Source organism: Orcinus orca, chromosome 7 (genome assembly GCF_937001465.1).
Source record: "Orcinus orca chromosome 7, mOrcOrc1.1, whole genome shotgun sequence".
Taxonomy (NCBI): domain Eukaryota; kingdom Metazoa; phylum Chordata; class Mammalia; order Artiodactyla; family Delphinidae; genus Orcinus; species Orcinus orca.
In genome coordinates this window covers 118,185,982-118,206,639 of record NC_064565.1, presented here as the reverse complement: position 1 = coordinate 118,206,639, position 20,658 = coordinate 118,185,982, and the positions used below count along the sequence as shown (strand labels likewise).

At 52.2% G+C, this 20,658-nt stretch overlaps 1 protein-coding gene and 1 long non-coding RNA gene across 5 annotated transcripts in view; one reads left to right on the top strand and one right to left on the bottom strand.

Annotated features, from left to right (window-relative positions):
* Positions 1-10,992, bottom strand: part of ASB1 (ankyrin repeat and SOCS box containing 1) — a 25,894-nt gene extending 14,902 nt beyond the window's left edge. For all 4 annotated transcript variants that reach the window (XM_004262540.3, XM_049711996.1, XM_049711997.1 and 1 more), the window contains exons 1-3: positions 10,646-10,992; positions 6,374-6,515; positions 4,016-4,318 (exon numbers count right to left, since the gene is read on the bottom strand). In XM_004262540.3, the coding sequence (XP_004262588.1) occupies positions 4,016-4,318; positions 6,374-6,515; positions 10,646-10,685 (485 nt within the window). In that variant the 5' untranslated portion in view covers positions 10,686-10,992. The remainder of the gene's footprint in view (positions 1-4,015; positions 4,319-6,373; positions 6,516-10,645) is intronic.
* LOC117200613 (uncharacterized) lies at positions 10,952-20,658 on the top strand. Its single transcript, XR_007478276.1, has 3 exons — positions 10,952-11,089; positions 16,290-16,825; positions 19,163-20,658. It is a non-coding gene; the product is annotated as an uncharacterized LOC117200613 (long non-coding RNA).

Genomic DNA, 20,658 nt, shown 5'->3' with positions numbered 1-20,658 from the left:
GGGCCGCTGACTACAGCAGGGAGGGCGGCCTGCTCAAGCTGTTGGAGTCCTGGCCGAGTGAAGAGGGTGCTTCTAAGGATGCTGCCTTGCAAGGGTGCTACAGCCCGCGGCGGGGGAGGAGGCATGTGTGGGAGGGGCAGCAGCATAGGAGACTGGATCAATATGGGGGATTGGCAAAGTAAGTTAACATGTTAAAGGTAAGAGAACCAGGTCTCTCAATGTTGCAAAAGAATAATAAATTTGGAAAGGGAGAAAAGTAGGATGAACCCTGTGGTGCTGGATTGGATTAGAGGCATCAGGGTGAACTCTTTAACTGTCAATGTATAAGAGATACAGAAATGTAGAGAGAAACATGTTTAAGTAACCTTAGCTCTGTCCAGTAGGAGAAGCTGAAAACAGTGACACCCCATAAGCAATAAGCACTCCTAGTGTCCACACCTTGGCTTTTACATAGCATTCACCACAAAAAGAAACCAGGATTCCTTGGAGAAATAACTAATTCCAGGGGTGAACCAGGCAAAGTACACAAGAGCCTAGAATAATTGTAACTCCACAGGAAACCATGAGTCTAACATAAATAAATGAATAAATTAAAAATCTGATGAGGAACAGGATATACATGGTTCCAAAGTACCGAGCCACAAAAATATTTTTTAATCACTGAGGGAAAAAGAGGAGCTTTACAATGGAAAAAGCTGGCAGACGCCACCTTAACCAGAAGATGAAAGTGAACAGCAGCAGTACTGGGACCAACTGAAACATGTGCAGCCTGAGAGGATGTAATGAGAAGAGCACAGCCCCACTTCCGTGAGACTGCTACCCAAAAGGCGTTACCCACCTCTTCCGTGAGGAAACATTAGCCAGCACCCGTGTACTTGAGCTTCCATTGCCCTAGTGCTGCAATGCCTCACAAATTTTGTCATCACATATTTCATCTGAATTAGGAAATGACAAAATGTAGGCAGTAATGATGATGGGGCCTGACATGCAGGGGCCCGGGCGGAGGGGAGAGCATCGTTTTCCATGCCTTAATAGAAATAGCTGGCCAACACTCACAGCCAGCAATCATGTTTTATCACCCGTCTCTTCAGCACTATTGCAAGCATCCGAAGGAACTTGCCCCTAGAAGCGACACTGCTGCCTGTCAGCAGCACAGAGCTGAGGAAGACAAAGGACAGCACACAGCCCAATAAGCTCACATGACAACCTGCTTCCCCACTGACGCCATGCAGCATCGTCAGCCACTACAAATGCAAGTATCACCCAGTGTTCTCCAAGATATCCTAGGGGTGACAAGAGAAACATTCTAAAACACATACCAAACCAAGCAGAAGCCGATATTTCATTTCACACACTCAATCAATTAAGAGAACTAGATTTCAAGCAGTGACATTGTTTTGCCTCCTTATTCTTACGGATATGTCTTCTAGAATGTTTGTAATTTGGGGCAATATGACAATCTGGTATTAGCTGAGCTGTGGGAAAGACAGTCCTTCATCCACTCATAAAAATATAATGGATGGGATCCAGTTAATTTTAATCCTGAATATTTTCCAAAATTCCCCTACTGCTTTTAGTATCACTGGCAAGGAACCACCGGGACGACTCAATAAATCAGTATAACTTTTGCACATACAGAAATACCACTCCTTACCTTTTTAAAAAAACATCAGTAATATATATCAAGGGAAATGAGAAGTAACAAAATGGAGGTTACTTGCAGAGGGACACCAAATCACAACAGTGACAGAAGAGAGCCCTGCCTATGAGGGACAATGACACAGGGAAGGCAGGAGTTGCGTTTAGATCGTGTTTAGATTGTATTAGCTGTTCAGTAACTTAACCCCACTTTCCAAAAGTCAATTATCTGGTAATTTAGAATCCAGAAAACTTTTCAACAGAATAATATATGCTCTTGGTACCGCACTGTAAAAGTACTGTCCTGTACTCCAGCGGGGCAGCAAAATGTCTTAGTAACGTTTCCTCAAGAAGGGCACCTGTAAACATCTCTGAAAGTCAAGCCTGCAGTTAATTCAAAGCAGTCGCGCATCATGAATTGACTGAAACGTCCTGTGGGATTTCTGGAACCAAGATGAAATTTCATGGATTGATCCTACTGAAAAACATTTCCAAATTAATGACTTACATTCTCCAAGATGCAAAGATACGGGACTGAGGTGATTTAGATTATCAGGCTAGAAATCCTTCAAAAGAAGGGGAAAAAAGTATCATCACGTCTTCATCACCCTCCAGTATAACCACCATATCATCCTCAATTATCTTCCCAAAACTCAATTCCATAGCCATTTAATATATAAATCCTTTTGATATAATAAATATATTCTCAGTACCTAATTTAAAAAACGATGCCCTGCACTGGGCAAGGGGGATGCCAGGTCCCTGCTCCTCAGAACACCCCCAGTGCAGCCCGTAACAATGCTGTAACCCTCTCCTGTAATACTTTCCCACACCGACAACGGGCTACCTGAACTGCACTCAGTCCAGCCACAGAACAAACAGCCTCCAGAGCAGGGGGGCGGTGGTGGGGGTGGCGGGGGCTACTGGGCGGGGAAGCATCTTTAGTAGAAAGAAGTCACTGGAGACATGAGACTGAAAATGCAATCTGGCTCAAATTTTTAAAAAGGTAACCATTAGTACAATTAAAAGAAGACCAGAAACCGTCTAAAACCACAGAAACGGAAAGCAAAGAAAACACAGATCATGGAAAAAAGATATAAAATAAAGGTACAGTTAAGACACAGAAAGACAACAGTAATAGACCTAACATCAGCTATGGCAACAATGTTAACTGTATTAAAAAACAAAGAATCCCTTTATCCTACAAAAGCTTCTTGCTTTTCACCCCATTTTGCAGTTCTCGGAGACTATCCACTTCCTGAAGTGTGAAATAAAAGTTCATTTGTATCACCTAAAAAAACAAAAGAATCCCAGACAGTCAAACAGTAAAAGTGAGCTCACAAAGAATTACTTAAACCCACTAAGATGAAAACTAAAAGTTACAGAATGCTACATAAATGAGCCCTCAATGAAACCGATGGTTTCCTTTTGGTTTGATAAAGGGCACAATCCATAAGCAAGAACTTTCATGAGCCCAATGAGCATCAAAATACGGCGAGCAAAATTATTACAAATACAAGGGGAAACTGGCAAATCACAACAGTACTTACAGACTAACAGACTTCGCTGAATTTGGGGAAGATCCAATGGTTAAAGATGTAAAAACAAAAGAGAGAGGAAGTCTGAATAACATAACTGAAGCTGTCATCTTGTACTATACAAATAAAACCCTGTGGTTATATACTTTGTTACAAGTATCCACAATAACGTAGTTGGACATTAAAAAATAACTTTAAAAAAGCCCAAAGAAGGGCTTCCCTGGTGGCACAGTGGTTGAGAGTCTGCCTGCCGATGCAGGGGACACGGGTTTGTGCCCCGGTCCGGGAAGATCCCACATGCCGCGGAGCGGCTGAGCCTGTGAGCCATGGCCACTGAGCCTGCGCGTCCGGAGCCTGTGCTCCACAACGGGAGAGGCCACAACAGTGAGAGGCCGGCGTACTGCCAAAAAAAAAAAAAAAAAAAAAAGAAAGAAAAAGAAAAAAGCTTAGCAGACACAGCCAAAGCTATAGGCAAAGGTAAATTCATAACCTTGAAAGTTTACATTATTAATCAAGAAAAAAATGAATAAGAATGCAACTCAGAAAATTAGGGAAAATATTAAGTAAAATTAAGGAAAATGGGAAAAAATAAAGATAAAAACAGAAATTAATCAGTAAGTAAAAAAATAAGAGAACTGATAAAGCTAAGAAGCAGCTCTTTAGAAAGACTAACAAAATAGACAAATCCTCTAACAAGTCTAATTGGAGAGAGAGAGGAAAAACAGGCAAATGCAGAAAACAAGAAGTGAGAATGTGGCTGCGAGAACGTGCTGATGCGGCCACGCTCCCCGTGGTGGCCATCGCAAGGGCAACGGTGGCCCGGCCCCTGTGGTACTGACCTGATGAGGGCCTTCAGGATGTCTGCCCTGCCCACCCGGGAGGCGTGGTAGACAGGGGTGCTGCGGTGGTGCCGGCTTCCATTGGGGTCGGCGCCGGCTTCCAGAAGGATCTGGGCGCTCTCCAGGTGCCCGTTCACCACGGCCACGTACAGGGCCGTCTGTCCCTTCACGTCCACCAGGTCCACCTCAGCCCCCTTCCGGATCAGGAAGTCCACGCAGTTCCCGTGGCCTGCAGTGGCCGCGATGCGCAGTGGTGTGCAGGGCAGCCAGCCGCAGCACCACACAGACTTCTCGTTGATGCGGCTGAGAGAGAGCACAGGGAGCCAGGCTGGGAGGGGTGCTGGGAGACCGGCCAGCCGCTCCAGCTCCTCTCAGGTGGGACCCTGAGACAGGGAGCAGGAGGGCAGCCTTCGCTTTAATAGTGCTTCCACGTGCTCGTTTCGTTAAATGCTTTCACATAGCCACCCTGCTGGGTCCACGCCTGAGGCAAGACAGGCAATAAATTAAGAGCCCAGTTTTACAGATGAGGAGATTCGAGGCGCAGGTAAGACTGCTGAGCACTAGAGTTAAGATCTCCAATTTCCTGACTCGCGTCCAAAGCTCTTTGCTCCACGAAGGGGAGAAGGGCCTGCCCGGGAGGCAGCGCAGGATGGAGGACAGCATACCTGCTCGGGACCTGGGTCAGGGCCCCGAGGCCCCTCTTCACCAGCTACTACCTGTGAAGGCCTGAGGCTGGACCGCTCTCTGGGCCTCGGTATCCTCACTGGGGCTAGGTGACCACTGTGGTCCCTCTACCTCTGACACAGCACAAAGGACAGCCTGCAGGAATCACCACACTCCTGGCCAGCAGCAGCAGAGGGAAACCGTCCAGGCTCAGCCCTCATTGCAAGTGACACTCAGACCACAACTCCCCATCAAGGGATGCCAGGGTCATGCAATGCATGGACCCATCATGTCACCAGCTGAGGCTCTTCACCTCAAGCTCCCAGCGCAGCTCTGAACAAAGCTGAGGAATACAGATCACTAAAGCAGTGACCCAGAAACATGCAACAGGTCAGGGTTCCTCCTTCAGCTGGTTACTAGCTTCCACTAGCCAAGGAGGCCAAGGAACGCTCCAAGGACTCATCACCGAAGAACTACATAGCAAGGGCAAAATATCGTCAAGAAACCAGATTCACTGAACCTGAGTGAAAGAAAGAAAAACGGTACTTGAAAAAGCAATATGAACATACTTGGTCTATTTTAGTAGCTTAACTCTATTCTACTGTTATATCTGCAAATTCAAGGTTTTCTTTGGACTTGAGTCATTCATGTTAAATATTCATGTGCAATCCACCTCATTTCTCTTTATGACGATCCTTTCTGGCTCTTTGGAGCTTTTTTATTTTTAACATGAATATCTATTCTAATGAAATAATGCTAAGACATTAGAAGGGAAAGAAGAGACACCTATTCTTGTATTGTTAGAAATCCTTCCCTTGGGAACTGCCCACGAAAAGTGGTATAAGTTTCAGTATCAATACACAGGCATTTCTTCTATCAACTCACTGGCATCCTAGCCCTGGAGGGGAAACAGAAACACAGAAAGAGCCTGAAGGATTTTCTGCTTGCAGGTGAGTTTCAAGTCTACTTGAGACTCCAACCTTAGACACACGGAGAACAGGCAGGCTCTGTGCTCCCCGGGTGTCTCGAGTGGGGAAAAGTAACAGCAAGACTCCGATGCCATGAGGGGCTTGAGCCGGTCTGGAGGAGCTAGCAGGATGTGGCAAGGCAACAGGCAGGGCGCTACCAACAAAAGGAGCGTGTCTCTGGGTAATGAGACCGCTGGCCAGAGGCTGAGCCCCAGGCGCTGGAGGCAGATGACTGAGGCCCTGAGAAGCCAGAGGAGAGCGCGTCAGGAACTCTGTACAGGTTTGCTCCATCAGGAAGTCCGGACCCAAAGGGGGTAACGATGCAATAATTAAGGGAGGAGAATTTATGCATGTGCCTTAGGATAAAGAGCCAGAAGAGACTCGCAAGGGAGCAGGGCCGCTGTTGAAGACAGTAATGACGCTGTCGTCGAGGGTAACGTCAGGGAAGCTGACGCCCAGAGAGCACCAGAAGTTGCTGGAACATATAAAGGTGACAGAACTGGACTTGAACTCGGGTCTCTCTGCCCTCGCCATCAGGCGGTCGCCTACAAGTCTGACCACGCTTCCGGCAGTCCCCTTTTATCCCATCCTCGGAAAGTGGAAACACTCAGGGTCTCCACCTGCAAATCAGAGACCGCTGGGCCTCCCTCACAGCTCCCGAGCCTTAGCTGCGTGCAGACTCACAGGCCAAACCCTGGGCAGCCCCGGGGCGGGCAGCGGCGCTCACCTCCGGTAGCTCTCCTCCTGCAGCAGGCTCCGGAGGGTCTGGAGGTCCCCCACGTAGGCTGCATCGTGGAGCCTCGTGTCCTCACAGTGCTCCAGCGGATGGTCACAAAACTGCTCCCTCAGCCACTCCTTCAGATTCGGACCTGCACTGAAGAGAGGGGCGCCTGTCAGCTCAGGGAAGCCTTGCCAGCACCAACTGTGAGGGGCCGCCCTCGGCCGCCAGCCCTGCCTCTCCCCAACACGGGTGCTCTCCAACTCTCAAGAACACATCATTCCCCTGCTCCAGAAGCTTCCAGAGCCAGGAAAATGTAAAAAGTTTCCCTTAATGAAGCTAGCACACTCCTGACACCAAACCTGGCGAGGTTTTAAAACTTTGATGGGGTGGGTGATAGTAAGCCCAAACTAGTTAAGGATAAAGACCCTAAATAAAATATTAATAAAGTGAAATTTAAAATATGTATCCAAAAAGTCCCCATAAAATTACTCTAATGTATTCCAAGAATGTCTTAGTGTTGGGAAAAACCATATAATCAGCTGCTACGTTACAAAAGGACACCTGACTTTGGCATAACTCAACAGCCAGAAAAATACTGCTGCTTGTAAACCTGAATGACTCTGCCATGTGATCTGGGCAATGGCCTCGCCACGCGGGAGTCCCCGCGAGTGACAAATCTGACGTAACCTAAGATGGGTGTACTTTTCTGAATATAAGCTGCACCGCAGTAAAAAGGAAAATTTTTAAATACATGCATACAAATAGAAAGCCAGCCCTATATAATGAAGATAGAAAACAGAAAAACAATAAAGACTAGAATAAATGGTGAAAACCATACCGTGTACTTGAGTGAGAGTCAATGCTAGGAAAATTTTAAGTGATACCAAATAAATTAAGAGGTTAAACAAATCTCTTTGGGGTTTTTATATGAGATGTGACAAAAATCTTCTAGAAGTTTATTTGGAAATAAAAATAAGAATCACTTTTGGTTTTTTTTGTATGTATGAGAAGAGATCTATCCTACTAGATAATAGAAATTCTCTCTCATCAGAATAAAAAGATAAAGAAATCAAACAATCAACTGCCCAGAAAAGAGCTTAGTATAAAAAACTTGGTATGTGAGAAATGGGCAACAAAATCAGTGAGGAATGGGAGGAGTAGCTGCTATAAACTGAATGTCTGTGTCCCCCAAAATGTCCTGCCAAATAATATGCTGGGAGTCCTAACCCCCAAGGTGATTAGTAAGAGGCAGGACCTTTAGTAGGTAGGACCTTTAGGTCATGAGAGTGGAGCCCTCATGAATGGGATGAGTGCCCTTATAAAAGAGACCCTGGAGAGCTCCCTCACCCCCCCCACCACGTGAGGACACAGTGAGAAGACAGCCGCCTAGGAACCAGGAAGCAGGCCCTCACCAGACATCCAACCTGCCAGTGCCTTAGTCTTGGATCTTCCAACCACCAGAGCTGTGAGAAATAAATTTCTGTTGTTTATAAGCCATCCAGTCTGTTCTGTTATTACATCCTGAACGGACTAGAACAAGTACCATTGATCACTGAACAACGCAGGTTTCATCTGCAGGGGTCCACTTACACGTAGGTATTTTCAACAGTAAACAGCACAATACTGCACAGTCTGTGGTTGGTTGAATCCACAGATGCCTAGGAACCTCAGATGCAGAGGACCGACTAGAAGTTACATGCAGATCAACCCCCAAGTTGTTCAGTAGTCAACAAATTTGTACAATTAGATACCTACAGCTGATCCTTGAAGAGCATGGTCTGAGCTATGTGGGTCCACTCACACATGGATTTTTCTCACTAAATACATACTACACTACACAATCCGCAGTTGGCTGAATTCTTTTTTTTTTTTAATTTTTTATTTTATTTATTTTTGGCTGCATTGGGTCTTTGTTGCTGCACAGGCTTTCTCTAGTTGCGGCTAGCGGGGGCTACTCTTCGTTGCTGTGCGCAGGCCTCTCACTGCGGTGGCTTCTCTTGTTGCAGAGCACAGGCTCTAGGCACGCGGGCTTCAGCAGTTGTGGCACGTGGGCTCGGTAGTTGTGGCTCACGGGCTCTAGAGCGCAGGCTCAGTAGTTGCGGCACACAGGCTTAGTTGTTCCGCAGCATGTGGGATCTTCCCGGACCAGGCTCAAACATGTGTCCTCTGCATTGGCAGGCGGATTCTTAACCACTGAGCCTCCAGGGAAGTCCCTGGCTGAATTCTTAGATGCAGAACCTTGAACATGGAAGACCAACTGTAAAGTTTTATGGGGATTTTTGACTGTGCAGGGGTTTGGCAACCCCCACGCCCTGTGTTGTCAAGGGTCAACTGTAATTGAGTTCTTCACCTCACACTGGAGCCCAAAATATCTCTTTATAAACATAATTGCACAGAGAGGGGCATAAGAAAAGAGCATGAACTCAGACGGCCTTCATTCAAGTCCCCACCGTGCCAGCTGTCCTACTGGTGGACTCTCTCCAATGCTGAAGTTGCTTTTTATATTCAAATCAAATCTCTTTTGAGTACCTACTGTATACAAGGCTGGGCCATAGGACAACAGGGGTGATGCGTACGTTTCCTTACACTCCAAGATTTGATAGTTCAATGGCAGAGGTAAGACACAAAGGCCACAGGCAGGTGGGCAGAGCAGTGGGGGTTCACAAACGCATGGGTCACTCGAGCTCATGCCACAGCCAACAGGCAGGCATCAAGGACCCCTTGGGCCCCCATGCCAATGCTCCTTCGGTAGTTATCCTCCACTGTAGTTATCCCACAGTTTCACTGCACAGGCTGAGAAAGTTCAAAGTAGGGGTAAGATTCAGAAGGTGTAAGGAGACTCTGACAAACTTTTGCTAAGTTCTCCTCTAGGCCTCCCTTTGCTGGCCTCTTTTTGACCCACTACCTGCCCAGCTCAACACAGCCTCCTCTCCCCCAGCTCCAGCTCCAAGATATCTTTCAGTTTGCATTTTTCTGATCAGCTTCTCCAATGACAACACAATTACTCGACACAGCACTTAAGCTTTAACTGTGGCCCCTCCACTCCCAGGCCTGCAACACACTCAACAGTAAAACAGCACCACCTGGATATTGACAAGAGTGCCTCTGTGTAAGGCAGAGCCGGTCTTCCTGCCACAAGACTCTTCTCCACACTGGGAAGCAGCTGCCAGTCCTCTTCCCCCAGGTGAACACCTCTCAGTCCCTCCCGCACTCTCACATGAAGTGACGTCCCAGACCCTAAGGTCCTGGCTGCCCCTGGGGTCAAAGTCAACACCAACCAAAGCCCAGGACAGAAAAGGCTTTGTTTGTATTTTTATTCACTGCAGTATCCCCACCCCCAGCCAGGTCCAGCCAATAGCAGGTCCTCAATAAACCGTTTGTTGGATGAATGAATGGATGGAGGGAGGGATGAAAGGCACTACTTGCACCCGTCTCCAAATCAACATTATACCTTAAATTTTGGCACATTTAAGAGTAATAAGCTCCTTAGTTTATTACTAACTAATAAACTCTTTGGAGGGGTATCTCTCCAGAGACACAGATGAGCCTGTAAAGTCCAGAGCACATAGAAGCATTTGGTACCCGGGGAAAACTGAGACAACAGACAAGGAGGGAACCTCCGCCCACCCCCCGACCCCGCAGGTTAAGAGGAAGCCTCTCCCGAAGGCGGGCAAACGCACTTCCCCGCAAATTCACATTTGTTTGGCAGGAATATTTCAAGGTGGAGACCCTCAGTCAGATGGCTGTTTTGGGCGCGAGCCTTTCGAGCCGCCTAAACCGAACTATGGCACGGCTGCCTCCTCTGCCGGTGGGCAAGGGCCCCTGGACCTGCTGTGTCACTGACAGCTCGCTGGGGGTGGCGTTATCGCTGTCCCTGGCCTGTGCGGGGAGGGGGGCGGTTGTTGAGGGGAACCGATGCCAGGATGGAGAGAAGGCACCCGCCCTCCCGGGAGCTGACCTCTGGGGGCTCTCCCGACCGCTGCGCTCACAGCTGGAGAATGACCCACGTCCTCTCTTTACAGTTGGGGTCCCACCCAGCCCTAGAGGCCAGCCGGCTGGCAGTTACGGTGCAAGTTCCACAGGAGGGGAAATCGGCGCGAGGGCTGGTCTCGCGAAGCCGGGCAGCCGGGCACCCCGTGAGCCGCGCTGACCGACCCCCGGCTGCGGGGCGCGGCTCCGTGGGCCCCGGCCGGCCGCAGGGCAACACGCAGGGCCCCGGCCCTGGCAGCCGCCCCGGCCCCCCGCCGCCCCGGGGCCCGGCGGCCGCGCGCACGTTACCTGCGAGCCCAGGTCCGGCCCGCCCGCCGCCCTCCGCCATAGGTGCCGGCCTTCGGCCAGTCGGCAACTCGCCTCCCCCGCGGCCCCCGCCCGGAGCGCCTCCCGCAGACCGGAAGCAGCGCGACCGCGACCACTTCCGGCGCCTCGGGCTGTGGGCCGCGTCGGGGGCGCGGCTTCCGGCGGGCGCGCGCCTCCCTCAGGGGCTTCTGGCGCCTCTAGCAGGGCGCCGGGGCGTCCACCTCTCGCTTCGCTCCCGATGTGAGGACGAACGAGCGCCGGCGCTGGGCGCGCGCTGTCGGAGACGCTGCTCGGGGGTGCGGGCTGTCGGGGGCGCGCGCCGTCGGGCCCCACCGGGGCTGTGTTTCGCCACAGAAGAAGTAGAGGAGTCTGGGAAAACACGCTCACCTGGGGGACGGAGCTAATTTGCATGTTCTGGGAACTCTGGTTGGTCGGGCCCGTCCCCGCCCCCACGGAAAGGGCGAGGCCTTCTGCCGGGAGGGTGTGGGCGGGGCCGCGGGAGGTTCGCGCCGGTGTTTGAATCCCACCCGAGCCGGGCTGATGGGGCGTCCCCGGGGAGTGCCGGCTGAAGGAGGCCTGCGCCGGGCAGCGATGGCTCAGCGCCAGCGTGTCCCCGCGCGCTCAGCCGGGGGCTGGGAGCAGCCCCGGGAGAGTGTGGACGTGAAGGGGGACTTTCAGCCCTGTCCTTGCAACAGATTCTGTTGGAGAGGCACGGCACGGCTGGGCATACATTACTTTGGTATTAGGTGAATGCCCCCCGAAATTCCTTCCATGAAGTCAGGGATCATGTCTATCAAATTACTGTAGCCCAGTGCCTGACACAAAGCGTTTATTGAATAAATTAGTGAACGAAGGAATAACTTTTCTTGCCCACTCGCATATTAAAATAACGTCGGACCATGTGTACTGAGTTTTGGTTTGTAAGCGTGGATTCCTTAGGCTCCTTCCACGCTCCCCACGGGTGGGGAGTAGGGTTCTGCAGGAGAAGGAGGAGGTCTCCAGCAGACGGGCAGGGAGGGGGGACTGAGGCCAGGTGAAGAGCGGGTTCCGAGTTTTACAGGTGGAGAAAAGGAGCTCCAGCAGGGGACCGATGCGTGTGAGGCTGGAGACCCCCCCCAACAAGCGTGCGTGTGACCCGCTGGCCTGGCCTGTGTTGTAATCACAACACAGTGCGTCCCCAGGAGGAGTGTTCAAGTTCAGTGGGGGGCACCACCTGGGCAGCAGGCCCTGCAGGGGTGTCTGTTGGGGGAAGGGAGCTTCCTGCAGCTCTGTTTGGGCTTGATAACAGCACAGACTACCACCGGCAGGACGTGCCCTCCAGGGAGCCAGGGGCTTGCCATGCCCACTGGCCCTCCACCAGACCTGCACCTCGGGAACACCTGGGAGCTTGAAAAACTCAGAAGCCTGGACCACCCAAGTGTCCATCAGCGATGAATGGGTGGGTAAACAGTGTAGTCTACCCATACGGGTAGATATATATATATATCTACGGGTAGATATATATATCCCGCCATACGGTGGGATATCATTCAGCCTTAAAAGGGAAGGAAATTCTAACACATATTACAGCACGCGTGAACCTTTAAGGACATCAAGCTGAGTGGAAGAAGCCGGTCACCAAAAGGCCAATACTGTTTGATTCCACTCATGAGTTTCCTGAAGAAGTGAAAGTCATAGAGACAGAAAGTAAATGGTGGTGCCAGGGGCTGGGGGAGGGGGAGCGGGAAGTTGCTTAATGGGCCTGGAGTTTCAGTTTGAGAGGATGATAACGTTCTGGAGATCCGTTGGTTGCACAACAGAGTGAATGTACTCACTACAAAACTGTGCACTTAAGGTTAAAATGGTAAAGTTTATTATGTATATCTTAACCACAGTTATTTTAAAAAAAAAAAAAAGCAAGCCTGATGCCACCCCACCCCAGAGATCCTGATGCAGGCGATCTAGGATGTGGCCTGGGCATCAGGATTTTTGAGGCTCCCAGGTGATTCGAATGCAGCCAGGCTGAGACACCTGCCCCAGCCAGCTTCAGCTGCACTGCCCCCCGTCCCAATATCAGGGCCTTTGCAACCAGGGGTTAAGTGGCCTGAGCAGAGTGTCACTCCCTGCCGGCGCCTGGCTCTGATATTGCCCTGGGGATCCCATCTGTTCTCTAGAAAGACCTGAGGCCCCACTGGGTCAGAGGCATCCCACCCCTCCTCCTAACTGCCCGCTGGGCATGGGTCAATGCTTTCAACACCAGCAGGTACTGGAGGGAGCACTAACGCTCGCCCTGTTGTTTTCAGGACCCTGAGGTCAGGGAGCCTTGGTACCGTGCCCACAACATACAGTGGCCCAGTCAGGACTCAAACCCAGGACCGTCCAGCCGGGCAGCCGCTCTCCTCAGGTCTCACCTTCCCTCCAGGTCCTTTAAGCCCAAAACACCCACCGACAAAGGGCTGTGAGTGAATGGAACAGATGGAATTCATCAGATCACGTGACCGACCCCTCCCAACAGGAACTCCCTGGTGCTGCCACAGCTCTGGGAGCACCAGCCCTGGACAGACACAGGGCCAGTGCCACCTTCAGGCAGAGTAGGGGGCTGTCCCCGCACCCCTCCAAGTCCCAGGGGCACCCTGGCATTTTCCCATCCCGTCACTTCCTCCTACCCCAAAATCCCCTGTCGCCTCCTGCTGCCATCTGACAGCTCAGGCCTGCCCCACAGCAGCTCACTTAACCTGTGTCCCCAAAACAAAACACCCAATGTCCGCAAATGATCCCTCCTTGGAGTCTGGACCAGTCTTTCTGGAGGGCAACTTGGCATAAAATGTTCATAATCCTTGACCAGAAATTGCTCTTCTAAGCGTTTATTCTCGGGAAATAATCAGATGCGTGAGAGATGTTGCTACAGGGTTGCTCATTAAGCATATATGTTTACAGAAAAAAATGTCCAACAATAGCTTTCTGGCTCAGGAGGTCCGGGAAGGGGCAAGGACTCCTCTCTTAACCAGCCCCTCGTCCCCTCCCCCCTGCAGGGAGCCAGGACCTCCCCTGGAAACGCTGCAGGTGCTGGGGCAGCTAGAAGCCAGAGCCCCCAGCTGCGCGAGGGGAGGGCTCCTGCCCCGGGCTTGGGGTGCTGGTGCCGTCGGCAGCTCGACCCCCGGAGCCCAGCCCAGGACGGGGCAGCAGACGGCCACCCCGCAGGGTGGGAAACGGGCAGCTCTCCTGATCCTGGGCCCCTGGGCCTGTGTTTGGGGCGTCTGCTCTCAGGGCCTCGGGCCTCAACCCCCTTTCGGAGATCTCCTTTGCTGCTCCCCTCCCCCCCTGCCCTTGGCCTCCAAGGAGGAAGCAGGGCCACTCACTCCTCACGTTTACCCAGGAGACCATGAGCGAGGGCAGCCCTCACCCTCGGCTTTGCGCTGGAAACACCTGACCGGCCCTGCTCTGCAGACCCTGCCTCTGCCCTTCAGAGTCCCCGCCGCCGCCGCGGAGCCGAGGTGCCAACCCTCCGAAAGGGGGCGGAGCCTGCAGTCCGCCAGGAGCTGGGGGCCAAGTCCTTCTGCCCAGCAACCAGTTCAGGGCGCAGCTCCTCCGGGCCTGCGTCTCCTGTGAAACGGGGCTGATGACCCCTGTCTGCAGGATTACTGTAAAGACACGAAATTCCTCAGGAAGTGCACTTGCTTCCCGGTCCAGAGAGAGCCTCAGAACAAAACGGGCATCAGTGCCACGGCCTGCTCCGTTCTCCACCCAGCACCCGCCCGGGGCACCTACTGCGCTGCTGGCCCCTGGGGGTGGGGGGCGGGGTCCAGACGTGGGAGAAGCCTGAACCTGCGTCCCCAGGGAGCAAAAGGGGCAGATTCTCGGAGAATGACTCCCCCATCCCAGGCCAGCCCAGTCTGCCCCAGGCTGAGGGGCTCCCAGAACGCAGGACCCCAGTTTTCAAACCGGAGTGAGCTGGGACCCTCCCCACCCCGCAGGATTGCTCCCAACCACCCTGCCTCACCCTCCCTCCCTCCGGCCCCACCAGGTTGATTCTGTGCCCTGCGACTCAGGCTCTGTCGCTCTGACCCACAAACTCCTAAATGGTCCCCAGAACTCCGGAATGTTCCTTCTCTGGGCATCTGGGGCCCTTTACAATGCAGACTCCAACCTCCCACCTAGAACCCAACCGTCTGCACACACCCGGAGGCCCGTCCATGCCCTCAGCCAGGGGACCTGCCTCCCAGCTCAGCAGGTGCCTCCCCCATCCCCACCCACCCACCCGGGCGGCGCCTGGGCTCCTTGCCAGCCTCCACCCGTGGTTCTGGGCCCCATCTCCTCTCACCTTGACTTGCAGCTGCGGGAGGAGGTGTCTTATCTCTCCTGGCCGAGGTGCAGCTTCCTCGAAAGCTGCTTCTGCTCACAAAGATATTTAGATTCCCTCACAAGAGCTCGCTCGGGACTTGACATTGAACAGACGGCCAGAAGTGACAGCCACCTCGGCTGGGCACTGAGCCTGGTGCAGGGTGAGCCAAAGTGGACACTTACCATGGAGCCTGTGGTCCAGTAGGTGGGGTGAATAGTGGTTCCCCAAAAAGAAAAGTCCACCTCCTAACCCCTGAAACCTACGAATGGGATGTTATTTGGGAAACGGGGTTTTGCCGATGTAATTAAGTAAACAATCTCCATCATCCTGCATTTAATGACAGATCTTTGGGTTTGAAAGGAAGAGGGAGATCTGAGACTCAGACACAGAGCAAGAAGGCCACGTGAGCAGACAGAGCCTGGAGGGATGCGGCCACAAGCTAAGAGCCACCAGAAGCTGGAAAAGACAGGAAGGGTCCTGCCCGAGAGCCTCCAGAGGGAGCGTGGCCCTGCCGACACGCTGATTTCAGACCTCTGTCCTCTAAACCGAGTACGAGTACGTGTCCGCTGGGTGAAGCCTCCCGTGTGTGCCACTGGTCACGGCAGCCACAGGAAACTCACACCCAGCCACGGACCAGAATCACAGATCACCCGCGGAGTGAGGGCCACGAGGGATGGAGCGGGGCCGGGGAGCAAGAGGACGTCTGCAGGAGTCAGGGAGGGTGAGAAGTTAGCCACAACGAGAGAGGACGCGTCGCAACCGCGGCACCGCACAGTTGGGCAAAGGCCCTTCTGGGGCCTGGGAGGGGAGGGGAGACCCTGTGGACCTGGTGATGCCGGGTCCTGTGCTGTGTCACAGGAGGTCAACAGGGTTTTACCAAGCAGTGTGGTGATCAGACCCAGGTTTGGACAGAGCCACGCTGGCTCCCGTGTGTGGGAAATCGAGGGGAAAAGGGCGCAGGACTCCAGAGAGACCTGGGCAACCCCGTCCCCGCACCGGCTGAGGGGACAGGAGACGCTGGCCTTCATGGGGCCGCTGCCCCCGCGTCCGGCGCTGAACAGTCCTGTGCACCCCTGTGAGCTAAGCGTGTGTCCTGTGAGAGACAGTCAGGAGGCAAAACGAACACAGACCAGGCGTCCCCGGAAGCTGGTTCAAGTACCAGGAGCCTTTGGTTTGGTCTGGGGACACGGGGTGGCCGGGGCGTCAGGCCAAGCTGAGCTCGGAAGGCTGGCTGCACGGGACCCAGCAGCCTCTCTGCTCTGTTTCCCTCCTTGACCTGCCATGTGTGTCTCTTTGTGTCGCCAGGTGACAAAGCAGTGGCTTCAATAATCACCAGGCGTCGTCGTATGTCATCCCGCGTGGTTGCTGTGCGGCAGGAACCTGGCCCAGGCACGGCGGGAACGGCTTGGTTCTGATTCATGACTGAGGTCTCAGCTGGGAGACCCCGAGGCTGGGCTGGGCCATCTGAAGGGACACAGGCCGATGCTGGCTGTTGGCTGCGGCTTAGCTGGGGCTGTGGAAGGAACACCGCATGTGGCCTCCCCACGCGGTTAGGGCTCCTCACAACGTGGTGGCCGGATTCCACTGGGAGCATCCGGAGAGAAGGGGAGACAAAGAGGAGAGAGGGAGAGAGGGAGCGAGGGAGGGGGATGCATGTCGTACGACACCTCGGAAGCCGTGAGCATCATTCCCGCTGCGTTCTATTGGTCCAAGAAGTTACAAAGGTCCGCCCGTGTTCAAGATGCCAGCATGGACCCCACCTATCTCTCTGTGGAGGAACATCAATGTCACGTCCAAAGAAAGGATGTGAGATGGGATATATTTTGCTGCAGCTATTCTGAGTAATACAATCTCTTTCTCTCAATCTCTCTCTGTCTCTGCCTTTGTCTCTCACTGTTGCCCTGAACCTTGGTGTTTCTCTGTCCCTCTCTCTCCCTCTGTCTCGTTAGCACCCTCCCTGTCTCTCTCCCTGCCTGTCCTGTGCGTGCGCCCATCCCCTCTCTGCAGATGGACTTCCTCGGCCCGGCCGTCTCTCAGCTTCTGCCCCTGGCAGCCCTCAGTCTCACTGAGTCAGAAACTCCAGCCTGACCCTCGGTGACCAACAGTTCAGGCATCCACCTCCCCCTGGGTCTCTGGATTCATGTTCTGGGGACAGAACCCTGGCCAGCCAGTCGGCCATGATCCGCTTCCTCTGGCCCAGGAGCCCCTGCTCCAAGCCTGGAGTCCAAGGACTCCACAGGCTGTGTCGACCGGCAGAGTCTGGCCACCTGGATAATTAAAAGCCTTTGCTGTGGTCTGTAGCTGAGGGGTTGTTGGCAAAAGCTCGGCCTCTGTGCACCGGTGCTGAATCAGATCTTGGAGTTTCGGGTGAAGTAGAAAAGAGCAGCTTTATTGCTTTGCCAGACAAAGAGGGCCACATGCCCCTCAGAAACTGCGTGTGACCCAACCCAGGAGGATCTGATGAGGAGTTTATAGCAATGGTTCAAGGGCGGCGTTGCTGATAAGGATTAGGGTGTGTGCAAGGCCTGCGCTCCTTTCATCTGGCCTCAGGTGCTCTCCTCCTAATGAGCTGCTCTGGTTCCTTTAATCTGGCCTCAGGTGGTCCCTTGATGAGGTTATCAAACTGTGATGTTCTCGGGAATGAAGAATGCCAACATCTTCCGTTTGTTGGGGGTTTTAGTTCTGTAAAGAGCTCAAACCCACTGTTATATGTGTCCCTTGAGGAGGGACCAGGACCCTGGCCCAAGGCTGCTCTACTGCTTCCTGGCTGCTCCTCCCTTGTCTCTGCATCCCCTCCCTTCCCTGATTAGCAACTGTTTGAATCTGCGCCTTAGAACTCAGGGAAGGTCATGGAGGCTGGAGTCTTGTCCCTACAAACAAGAATCAGGGGATGTGGAAAGGCGTCCGTGCCCAGGAGCCCCACAGGGTCCTGCTCGGTTTCCGAGTTTCCCTCTGAACAGCACAGTGAGTTGATGACTTGTCAGGAGAGGCTCTTCTCAAACCAGTAAAGGAGGAAGGAATCTATTGGCCTGTTGTAGCAGAAGCTCTTGGTGCCCTGGAACCACTGCCAAGAGGTGAGAGAGAGAAAGACCTGGGAGTTACAGCCCTTACCGGAGGCAGGGCAAACGATGACTGTAATTCCTACCTCAGAGCCCCCCACAGGACCCAGCTGAGGCCTGAAATCAGATTCCACCTGTTTCCACTCTTCCACGTCCCCCGTTGCCACTCCCTGCCCCCCTCCCCAGGCAGCCACTGCCTTAATAAATCACTTGCACACAAATCCTTGCCTTAGGGTCTGCCCAGGGAACAAGGAGTTGGCGCATGTAATTGAGAAAGCCGGCAAGTGTGAAATCCAGGCTGGCAGCCTGGAAACTCAGACAAGAGCTGGTGTTGTCACCTTGAGCCCCAAATTTGTAGAGCAGCCGAGCAAGCTGGAAACTCAAGACAGGGTTTCTATGCTGCAGTCCTGAGTCAGAATTCCTTTTTCTCAGGGAAACCTGGTTTTGTTCTTAAGGCTTTCAACTGGCTGAGGCCCACCCAGATTATCCAGGGTAATCTCTTTAAAGTCAAGTCAGTGAATTGTAGATGCTAATTCCATTTATAAAATACCTTCACAGAAGCACCCAGACAGGTGTTTGACCAATAACCTAGCCAAGATGACCCATAAAATTGAACCATCACACCTACCAAGTCATCTACAGAATGGGATGTCAAAGGTGGGATGGTCTTCAGGCACAGCTGGATCCAGGAGCTCAAAGTCTGGCCCTAGGTCTCAGCCACCTCCAGACTTGCTTTCCTCCGTGTGCCGTCTCCACTGTGACAGTTTCTTCTGTGTTGCATCACCACAGGCCTTCAAGCTCCTCGCTCAGTAACTGCAGGAGAAACCTCTCAGCCCACATCACATGTCCATCCCAAAGAGTATCTGACTGTCCTGCTGGGCCATGTGCCGACACAAAGGCCGGTGCAAGCCCGTGGCTGGGTCCTCCACCAGGGCACTGGGGTGAAGGAGGAGTTCCACAGAGAACTGGAAAAAGGAGAGCCAGAAGGTGGCCAAAGGAGCCGACACAGCACAGTAGCTCCTCGAAGCCGCGCTGCCCCAAGCGCCTTGCTTTGGCCACTTTCCTTCTCAGAACTTAGGATGTTTGAAGACAGCATGAATTTATCTTATTTTCTCACAGGTCGAAAGCCAGAAAACACATGCCATTCAACTGTCAGTGGACACGGAGATGGTCACCTTCATCCAGGTGACACCGCACCACCTGCTCTGCTTTTCCCTGCAGTGGTCGGTCACACCGGGGTCAGGACCAAGGGTGCATGCCCTGCACAAGGGCCCGATGAAAGGCTACTTCTGAGTCCATAAGGTAACAGAAGAACGTCCTAGGTTACAGTTAATAAAGGCCATTGTTACTGGATGTGAACAAAGCCGGCCTTCATTTCTTTATTCGGTGGCCCATTTGGTGAAGCACTTAAGAAACGCCCAGGCCAACATACACATACAATGGTTTTAATTACATCCTGTGAATTTATTCTTCCAGAGAGGAATATTTCTCAGGGAAATGTCCATAAAAGCAACTTTCACAGCAGTGTGATTGTGTGTGTTTCCTAGAGGAAGTCTGTTTAGTTTAAGTCCCACTCTGAGTACAACTTTTTACAAAGACAGGGGCCCGAGAAGGCTGCCAACAGCCCCAGAGATGGTGATGTCATGGCCTGGGACACCAGGGATACTGGGCGTGAGGCCTGCCCCCCCATGAAAAGAAGGCAGAGTGGGTGAGGGCAGAGTGGTTCCCACTGACTCACTCTCTGGGCAACCTTTAGTGAGTTTGCAGGGTTATTTCCACACTCAAAATAAGCTTGACAGAATGGGCAAATATAGATACAACATCGTATACAACAATTTGAAAGTACAGATTCTTTTCAAAATAACGTGAGAAGAACAAGTGTAGGCAAGTATGGTGGTTCCTCAACACATTAAACAGAGAAATACCATACGATCCAGCAATTCCAATTCTGGGTATGTATCCAAAAAAAATGGAAAGCAAGTATGCAAATAGATATTTGCACACCCACACTCACAGCGGCATTATTCACGATAGCCGAAAGGTGAAGGCAGCCCAGGTATCCACTGACAAGTGAGTGGGTGAACAAAGTGGGGTCCATCCACAGCACGGAATGGTATCAGCCTTGAAAAGAAACGAAATTCTGACACAGGCTACGACACGGATGAACCTTGAAGACACCGTGCTGAGTGAAAGGAGCCAGTCACAAAACGACAAATAGTGCCTGACTCCACTTATATGAGGTCCCTGGAAGATTCAGATTCATCGACACAGAAAGTAAAATGAGTGTCGCCAGCGCTGGAGGAGGAGGGATGGGGAGTTAGTGTTTAATGGGGACAGAGTTTCCGTTCGGGAAGATGCAAGAGTTCTGGCGATGGATGGTGGTGACGGTTGCACAACTATGTGAATGTGCTTAACGTCACTGGATATACACTGAAAAATGGTTAAGATAGTGAATTTTATGTTATGTGTATTTTACCACAATAAGAATAAAAGGGGGGATAATGACATGTCACAATGCTGTTTGTTAAGCCCAATAAAGTGATAAATTGTGAAAAAAAGTTACATGGCATTTTACGAAATTGACTACATGCTAGGCCATATGCGGCCTCCACTCA